The following is a 10278-nucleotide window of genomic DNA, read 5'->3' on the forward strand; positions in this document are numbered from 1 at the left end:
TCTCCACTAGCTCAGCCCAGTAGTTCTAAAGTAGAGGAAGTGGAGGAGGTGCAAAATATTGATCAAGATGATAATGTTAATGCACCTGCGCGACAACCACCATATAGCATTACCACAGGCAGAGAGAAGAGAGTGATCAACCGACCGCAAAGGTTTGCAAACGTAGTTGATGGGAATCTTCTTGGATATACGAATCTAGTGGGATTTGCTTTGGCAGTTGCAGAGACCGTTGATGCATTTGAGTGTTATAGCTACTCAGAAGCTATTCAGAGTACAAAACTAAATCGATGGATTAGTGATATGGCTAAAGAGATTGAGTCTCTTAACAAGTTTAGGTGTTGCCTAGACTTGGTTGATGTGTGCGGCAATGGATAGAGCCCTTGCAAGGGTTGAGGCCAAGGTAGAGAGACATTGTTCATGTTGATGAAGAGAATTCAAGCCAAAGGGAAGATTTGTTATTTGTGATTTGAATTATTTCCTTGTATTTTCAGGAAACCATAGTCCCTATAGGTTTAGGAAAACCCATTGTCCTAATAAATTTGAGAAAGGAAAACATATAGTCCTTGTCAAATTGGGAAACTTTTCTCTTATAGGTTTGAGACCTTTTGGGATCTATATATAGGGGTTGTAGTTGGGGATTCTATAGATTGTATTGTGTTTTTTTTCCATTCATAGTGAAAAACTCTCTCTGCTTTTGCCCCGAGGATTAGACTTAGTCGAACCTCGTTAAATCCTTGCGTTGATTTTTCTTTTCTATTTGCTTTGTGTGTGATTGTGTGCTAGTTAACTCACGATATTCCGCAACAAAAATCATATAAATTGATATCTACATTCTTTGCAATATATCTGCCTATTCATCGCTTGTATATTATTATCATCCTCAACTATAGTATATGCAACTTGAGCAACCGACATCAAAGAGAAGCTTCTTAAAAATGAACTTCACACAAATATACAATATCGCTGTTCAAAAGACAAAAGATTCTAACTATCATAATGTGTAATTTAAAAATCAATCTAAGTGACAAAAACTAATGCAGGTAGAGAATCTTCTCCTCCCATGCACCCCATGATCACCGCACTCCATCCTTTTCTTTTCAGAGTAATAGTATATTATTACTAATACTATAGATTATCCAATGCCAGAGAAGGGAGACCCCACCTAATATTGCATGGAACATGACTCTCTTTTAATTTATTATCGACACACAACATATATTATTATAAGCTCCTCTCCCAAGTGGTCCAACCTAATTGCAAAAACATAAGTAAAATTCTTTCTCGTCCTTACAGGTATTTATATCACATCAATAAAATACTACTAAGTATCTTCGCAAATATAGCTATCACTTATAAACTGTAAATAATCTATATTCTCACTTTAATGCATGCGAGTAAGTTTTTACCAAAGCATATATCTATCGAAAGAATGGAAGTACTCCACATATGCACTTATAAAATCAAAAAAAAAAGACACAAAAAAGAAACATCACTTTGCGATTTCTCACATGGTCACTATCAAGTGCTTGGTAATAATTCTTACATGATTAGCTATACACCAAATTAAGGAATTAAACTATTGACAATAAGAACAAAAAGGACAAAAACCGTTGAATGATATTAAAGAAAATTAATTGAACTGTTGCTGCTCTGGCCATGGCCAAAAATTTGTCTGATCATCAACGGGAGTAGCAAACATATTGCAGAATCCTTGATCATCTGGGACCGTTGGATCAATCTTGTGACACTGGAGATCTGATCTTGATGAGCTCTGATGAAAGAGCTGGGCCAAAGGGATTGGGCTGGATTCTGGGAAAACATTATTCTTGTTGTTATTGGAGTAAAATGGGCTGTCACCTGATGATGTCCTTGTAGTTGTGGTGGTTCCAATATTTACGTCTATACTGTTGTTCTCTTCACTTCCATTGCTCCAAGATCCCTCGTTTTCTTTGTTCAGATTAATCATTGGTGCGCCTCCGCCGCCTGATTCTCTGTTCCTCAGAGTTAATGCCTGGAGCTGCCACCAGAATAATATATAATGGATGACAACAAATGAATAAATTAAACAAACTTTAGTCATTAGAGAACTGTGCATAAAAGAAGTAGGAGTATATATTTTTACGCATAATAGTGACATCTAGTTTTAGTAACTAAGTTCTAAATTTTATTTTTTACCTATTTTTACCTATTTAGTGAATTTTTTTAATACAAATATAGAGTTATACTAAAATTATTGGATTCGACCAAACTCGGCTTCTAGCTTCACCCCGATTCCGGGCTTAAGTTCTTTGTTTAGACCTATGGAACAATCATATATAGCCCTTTGTTGACTTAATTCAATGAGTGGACCCAAAATGTCTTATCAAACTAATAGTACGTAAATCAAAATAAAAAATCAGCTAGTCATAATGAAACTCAAACTCAAACTCAAACATACAAAATAAAACTTGGAGGTTGAGAATTATGTAAACTTAAAAGAAGTTAAGCTATAATAATTGAAGTCATTTTTTTTCAAAAAACAAATTAAAAAATGGACGGATATACCGGGTCTGTTAGGCGGATTGAATTATGATACATTATTTGATTCATCCATTTTGGCCCAAGCAAACTTTGAAAGGATTGAATTATGATCCAACTTGTCCATTTTCTTGGGAAATTATCTAACTGTGTGTTCACGTGAGTGGGTTATGTTGATGATACCGACAGACCTTTCTATAACAACATCCTTATATAATGACACTTCACTATAAAAGTCAAGTTTTTCCGGAATCAAATTTCATGTTCTGTTATAATATATGTTTTCTATAACAACAATTTGTTATAACATCCAAAAATATCTGAAACAAACAAGACCCTTATAGAGAGGTTTGACTGTAATTGGAAATTACCTCAGAATGAAGATTCTTATTTTGAGCCTTGAGTGCATCATTATCAAACTTAAGTACATCATATTGTCTCTTCAAGATCTCATAATCTCTTTCCAATTGTTTAGTCTTCCACCTTGCTCTTCTATTCTGAAACCAGATTGCAATCTGTCTAGGCTGCAACCCTAATGCTCTAGCTAACTGAATTTTCCTCTCAGGTTCAAGCTTGTTAGCCACTTCAAAACTTCTCTCCAGTGCTTTCACTTGTTCCAAATTAAGTCTCCTCTTCTTTTCCCCTAGCAATTGTGAAGATCCATCATCATCAGACATTTCACTATCATCCACTCTCAAATCCTGATGATTATCGCACCTCTCCACACCCGAAAACGACATCGATCTCCTCATTAACATGGATGATATACCTGCATCCATCATTTTTTACATGGAACATAATTATATATATGCAAAACTACTTAAATTTCAACAGATATATTAAATTCTGAAATCATATAGACTATTAAAAGTCGAACCTATCAATTAGTTTAAATCTTGATCGACACATATAAGAAATTACAAGTAGGGAGAGAGTAAAAAATTACGTACCATTGAAGTCTTGATGAGGAATATTACAAGGAGAGGGAAAAACTTTAGGCGAAGTGGAAGGAATGTGATTAATTATCTTGAATTAGGGCATCCATCATTTTTAACACGGAACATAATTATATAAGAGCAAAACTACTTAAATTTCAACAGATATATTAAATTGTGAAATCATATAGACTATTAAAAATCGAACCTATCAAGTTTAAATCTTGATCAGGCACGTAAGAAATTACAAATAGGGAGAGAGTAAAATACATACCATTGAAGTCTTGATGAGGAATATTACAAGGAGAAGGAAAAACTTTAGGGGAGGTGGAAGGAATGTGATTATCTTGAAAATTGATGGAAATTTCAGGAGTAGAAGGAACAAAGGCCATGATCCCTGTAGTACCAGAAAGCATATTAAAGTTAGCTAAAAATATCTCATATAAGATTTTATTTCCAATAGTAAGCTACTGTATATATGGCATGCGTGTCAACTATTAACGGTGTGAAGTCAGAGGTTTAATTTTTGAAGTGGGAACATGGAATGGGGGACATTAACATGGGGTAGGAAGATGGCAAGACTGGAATCCAGCGAAGTGTATAGTTAAGAATTAAGAGGCATATAACGTGAGGTGTTATTTATTTATTTATTTTATTAGTCTTCCAAATATTCTTCTTACCTGCAATGTGATGTTGTTCTAATGCTCTTAGACCTTTGCTAATTTAATTTAGATATTTATATTTATATGACATGAAATCCATTATAACGTCCATTCTTGGATTAGTTTTCGCGAATTTATCCATTTTTACTTATCTGATACTGTATAAAATTTACACTATTTATCATTTAATATGTGAACTTACTCTCAATTTTAACTGGCTAGGCTTTCTACTATAAGTCAACCGTTACACAAGATATCATACTTTGAACAACATTATGAGTTATGAGTTTATGTCTATTAATTAATTTTTTAAGAAGAATTGACCCAAATATATAGCAGTTCACATAATCACTTAAACTAAAAATATCTAGTGGATAATATAGTATATGTATGATCAATGTGCAGTATGTATGTATGTATATGTATGTGTGTATATATATATATATATATAATTGTATACAATCTATATATACCGATTAGAAAAAGAAAACAACTAAATCCAGCTGGCTATTTGTGTAAGGATCCTATGTATCTTTTAATCGGAGAAATATAAGATATGAGCTGATACTGTATGGTTTAACATCTGCTGTTTCAGGAAAAATTAACTAAATTAAATTGGTGTAAACTTTATCAACATGTTATTCTTTGTTTTGTTTCTTCTTTTTCCTCCCAAAAGCAGTAAGAATTATACGTAACAGATAATTAAAATTTTAAAAATAAAATAAAAACGAATGCATTGTAGGGCTGGCGGCTAGGCAAGGGTAATGGATTAAAGTATGAAAGGGGCACACCTATAAGTTCTAAAATGACATCGCGGAGTCAAAATCAAGTACCAACTTTGGGGCACACACCTATTTTAACTTATTGGAATCATAATGCAATAAGTATTCTGATAATACGTCTGTGTTGGTGATTGCCCGATAGGTTAACATTTTCGCTCTTTCTTAAAAGCAGATCTATTCGGAGCTATGATTTGAAATTTATGAGTTTAAAATTTTAATCCTTTTAAATTATTGGGTTATATTATAAATATAATTTTATTTATGGTGAATATCTATATTTAGAGAGATTCTAGGATTTATTATTTGGTGGTTAAGTCACTCTCTCCCTATAAATAGAGGGTTCTATTCTATTGTAAACCATCCCATATCAATAAGAATTTCCTCTCTCTCTACTTTGCTCCGCAATACTCTTCTTCTTTTATTATTTTACAACACGTTATCAGCACGAGACTCTAACCGATTGAGTAGAAGCTTTGGGATTGAGCATAATGATTGTCAATTGTTCCATGAACTTCCTTTATGATTAAATTCTGGATTTAAGATAAGCATTTTATTTTACTTTTGTCTTTCAAATTCTTGACATTCTATAAGTTGATTTTAAATACAAGCAAAAATGATAAATTTTGATTGTAACTCTAATGGAGTTTGAAAGAAATTATAACCACCCAAAGTGGTAAAAATTTTATGTCTTGCCATGATCAAATTCATGTATGATTGTGGGCGAAGAATTGAAAATTCGTCCCATTGAATTTGCTCTATTCTCATTCCCGTAAGAGAATGTGATAGCAGTATGTGATAAGTCTGAAAGAAGACAAAATTATTACTATGAATGTATCAATGGATGTGGACGTGACAATAGACAAAATTATAATCGTCATTATTGTGGTAATGAGAACAATAAGTATTCTCAAAATAATCCTTCACTATGTGAAAGTAATATTTGTCATCGATTTGACATGAGATTTTGTAAAGCACATATAGATGATTATGGTCCATTCATGATGTGAATGTGACAACATGTGATTTATGAATACATAGTCATTCTTGGAAGAATATGAGTGTGCTAGTGGTATATACCATACTCACCTCTAGAAGGAGGTTTGAGAGGAAATAAGAAAATAATGTCATTATTATGGCATAAATGGTCATTGGTCATATACTTATTGTATGCCAAAATATTTTGGCAATGTGATTATTTAAAGACAACAGTAATACAAGAAACAGATCTTGCATATAATTTTGACCATAACCATAATGGTATAACTTTTTTTTTTAAAAGAGATATTCACCATATGGATGTTGATGATTATGTGGTAGTACCAAATTAATTGAGAGCTCTGGAAAAGCCAATTATTACTATCTTGGAGGAATAAAATTGATTATCAATAAGGCATTGTGTTGTAGTAAGTCTCAAAGAAACTTATTAAGTTTCTAAAGTATTCACGAGAGCGGTTGGTTATATTGAGATTATAAATAAAGAAAAGATTTAATATCTTATATTACTACAACTTGTAGTGGGGTAATATGTACGTGAAAAGCTACCCGCTTTATTTTCCAGTTTGTACTACACAAACAAAAGAATGTCATAATAAAGTAGAAGTTTATTGATATAAAAACTCATATCATAATAAACTTGGAGTTTATTCATAATTGCACACGTCATAGTTTAAATCTGAAGTTTATCAATATTGATAATTTCTTCAGGTGACATAATTGGTTTAGCCATATCAATTTAAGTATGATTTGCAAAAATAATAGAGAATTCACATGGGTAAATATTAAAGAACTAGAAAGTTCTTTACGAATTCTCTTATATTGCTTGTTCTCATTAATTAATAGACCAACTAAAATTGGGATTGAATCCCATGAATACTGGAAATATCAAAGGTGAATATGGGTCAATTCACCTGCCATGTATACCACATAAGATGCATTTATGAGATGGTTGCATGTGCGATTATTATTAACCTACGATCTGATGTTTGCGAGGTAACTTGCTCAATAATTTAATTTTGAGCATAATTTCCAGATTTGTTTATTCAAGATAGTTCATTTTGATAAGTTGATTTACATCACAGTTGGTTTAGCAAAATGATTTATTGAGTGCCTCCACTTAATAGTTAAACAATTGCTTATAAGAACAAAGTTATCTATATCAATTTGATATACGTTATATACCAAAGTATATTATATTCTCCCCTCATAAATGGTTCAGGATCAGGAACCAAATAATTCCATCTTATTATTATTGATGTGCGGTGTATATTTTGATTAAAATCATGACACACAAAGATGGGCTTTCAAAGTTGAGGAAGCAAGTTAGTTTTTCTAATATGAGGGGGAGACATGATAATTAGTTGAGAAAAAGTTACTTGGAATTGATTATCATTTGTATATTTAGATACTCAAATACGATAATATGAACTTGAAGTTCATAAAAAGATAATTCATCTGCAATATATTGCAAAGTATGCTAGACGCATTTGCTGACCCAAAGAAAGTAACTATATTCTCATTGCAAATGCTCCTATTAAGTCCTAGAAGGACAAAGTCTATGGTACGCTTAAACCATATAGACAAATCGGTTTCAAATAAACTTCTTGATAAAGAAGATGAGCAAATGATCAAAATGATCATAATAAAGGAGGCAAGTGATCTAAAAGATCACATGACATAACAATTTATAAAATCTCATGAGAGATTCAGGTAACTGAATGTATTAATGAAGAGATCTCTATGTTATGTCTATATGAAAATAATGATGTTGGAACCGATATATAATGTTTGCCGACGACATCTACAATAGCGCTAAGTATATATGAGGATCTTAAGTCTGGAGAAACAATTTCGAATAGAATTGGTTTCATATGAAAGACATATAGTTCAAACACTTGAAAGTATAAAGTCAATGGTATGTGCAATCAGTTTTCGATATCTGATATGTCTATCATGACATGAAAACTTGATATGCATCTAAAGTCTCTTTAGATGGCTTATATGACTTAACTTATATGACAATCCATGAAGGATTTAAGTTGCTTGAAGCATATACAATTCTTGATCTTGAAGTACCACATCCTCAATGCAATTTATGCACAAAGGTATCTTGCTATAACTATAAGCATGATAATGTGATAGCGAGGATACCTCTATGGAGATATTGAAGAGTCATTCCACGATATTTGTGAAGACATTATATATCTATCGCGACTGATGATTTCAAGGTGCAAAATATTCATTCAAGTTAATATAGCTGATTTATTTATCAAATCTCTACCAACGATCTCTTGAAGATGGTGCACAAGATTGGAATGCGAAGGCTCAAGGATGTGAATTGATGCTCTCATCAGGGGGAGTTAATGCGCATTGCACTCTTTTTCCCTTACAAGGTTTTGTCCCACTGGGTTTTCCTTGCAAGGTTTTTAACGAGGCAACCAAAAGGCGCATTTCTAAACATGTGTACTCTTTTTCCTTTCTAGAATTTTTTTCTCATTGGGTTTTATTTTAGTTAGGTTTTAACGAGGCACATTATCTGTTGAATAGACATTCAAGGGGGAGTGTTATAAATAGAATTTTATTTATGGTGAATGTTTATATTTAGAGAGATTCTAGGGCTTATTACTTGGTGGTTAAGTCACCCTCTCCTTATAAATAGAGGGTTCTATTTTATTGTAAATCATCCCATATCAATAAGAATTTCCTCTCTCTCTATTTTGCTCTGCAATATTCTTCTTCTTTTATTATTTTATAACAGATTATAAATTAATTATTTATACATATTTCAATAGATTTATTAAGGCGAATGTAGTGTTTTGAGCAAAAGCTATTGAATTCGACTGCAGTGATATAAGCTATACTCTGGCTCCGGCTCTCTAGCAAGGCGATGATTGATAGGAAATTAAGTAGAAAACGAACATTAAGCAATTAAAGCAGATAAGGTAACTGCATGTGTTTTCTAGTTACATTCTGGTGCATTAAATCTAACCATAAGATCATACAGTCGGCCGCAAAATCTGAAAGCCGCATGTGACTGCTGATCGGATATATGTTGAAATAAATCTGGCGGCTGATGCATTCCTTGCATCATAACATCGCTAAGAAGAAACAGATCAGATAGATCCAGAACTTCTAACCGGTATTTTACATAATTAGGTGTTGGGTTCTACACTGTAGTGTTAAGGATATAGTAAATATGCCCTAGATCCAATATCATATTTGATAATTTGAACATATTTTTGTGAACGTTATTTGACATAAAATATATACGACATTTGATATTCTTTTATCATTATTATTAATTGTTTGATTAATTTGATAAAGTCCTTAATTAAATTTTGAGACTTGACATTGTGATGGAGATCATGATATGAGAGTGAAGTTTCTTATAATTTAATCAAAATTTGTTCTTGATCATAGGATTATTAATTTGGATATTAGTAATACGGTTAGATCAATATTTATGTGATCGTCTTTATTGGATAAAGATTAGTTGATCTCATTAACTAAATCACATAGATAGATTATGCATATAGAGATATGATCATTGAACCGACTCATTGAATAATTCCTAATGGTTAGAATTACCATAAACTGCCAATAGAATATTCTCTTGAAGAATGTGATGTAAGAGTTTCCTTTGATCTGAGATAGTCATAGTAATTAACAAGTTATTTATTGTGCTTTGATACTAGACACCTAGGGCGATAGTTTAAAGGATATTGGGTATGATTAAATATTTGTAGAATTAGTGATTGATCAAGATGGAATCTGTCAACTCTTGGTAATGAGTTTAAGCTCCATGTTGTCATGAATTATAAACGACAAAATTAAGACCTTGGCCAGGGCAATTGAATAAAAGAAGAAAAGAGTTTCTTAGGTCATTCAATGGTCGATTATACTTGACAGGAACACATAGTTGGTCGCCTATTAGGATTTGACAGTTAAACCATATCCTAGGGTGACCTAAAGCTATAAGGACAGAAGGAATTACTACATTATTCTTCTACTAGTTCTTGAGAGTAAATTGTATACTTCATTCTATCCGGTCGTTAAGGAGTGTTGCTAGATGTCACCCTTGATTAGTATATTGATGTGATCAATTTACTACCGGTTTAGTATTGCACCTATGGAGTCGCACACTAACGAGTGTTCTGATCTTTGCTAAAGGAGTGATTAATTTATTATTTGATAATTGAATTAATGAATTTAATTAGTCAAATAAATTTAGTTATTAGTCCAAATGAAATATTATTATATTCTTTGCTAGCACATAGGGTATGATTAATATTGTGAACAAATTGAAATTTTCTATTTGAAATAGAAAATTAATTTATTTCTCTTGGTTGAAATGTATATTTGATATATATTTGGTATTTATAATTA

At 32.1% G+C, this 10278-nt stretch overlaps 1 protein-coding gene across 2 annotated transcripts; it reads right to left on the reverse strand.

The window, feature by feature from the left end:
- Positions 1–1478: 1478 nt before the first annotated feature.
- Positions 1479–4045, reverse strand: LOC104232387 (homeobox-leucine zipper protein HAT7-like). 2 transcript variants are annotated; one of them, XM_009785575.2, is made up of 3 exons: positions 3727–4045; positions 2889–3286; positions 1479–2017 (listed from the first exon to the last, which is right to left on the reverse strand). In XM_009785575.2, exons 1-3 carry the CDS (start codon positions 3866–3868, stop codon positions 1631–1633), a joined length of 927 nt encoding a protein of 308 aa, XP_009783877.2. In that variant the 5' UTR covers positions 3869–4045; the 3' UTR covers positions 1479–1630. The 2 variants fall into 2 exon arrangements, with proteins under 2 accessions (XP_009783877.2, XP_009783878.1); XM_009785576.2 differs by lacking the exon at positions 3727–4045 and adding an exon at positions 3468–3722.
- Between the last annotated feature and the right edge of the window lie 6233 nt (positions 4046–10278).

The sequence above is a fragment of the Nicotiana sylvestris genome, chromosome 2, assembly GCF_000393655.2.
Source record: "Nicotiana sylvestris chromosome 2, ASM39365v2, whole genome shotgun sequence".
Classification (NCBI taxonomy): domain Eukaryota; kingdom Viridiplantae; phylum Streptophyta; class Magnoliopsida; order Solanales; family Solanaceae; genus Nicotiana; species Nicotiana sylvestris.

Coding starts and splice junctions, on each gene's coding strand:
- LOC104232387 (XM_009785575.2), bottom strand. CDS start 3,868: ATGCTTTCTGGTACTACAGGGATCATGGCCTTTGTTCCTTCTACTCCT. Junction 3,287..3,726: donor TCCTCATCAAGACTTCAATG/GTATGTATTTTA, acceptor TGATGGATGCAG/GTATATCATCCATGTTAATG. Junction 2,018..2,888: donor ATAAGAATCTTCATTCTGAG/GTAATTTCCAAT, acceptor TTCTGGTGGCAG/CTCCAGGCATTAACTCTGAG.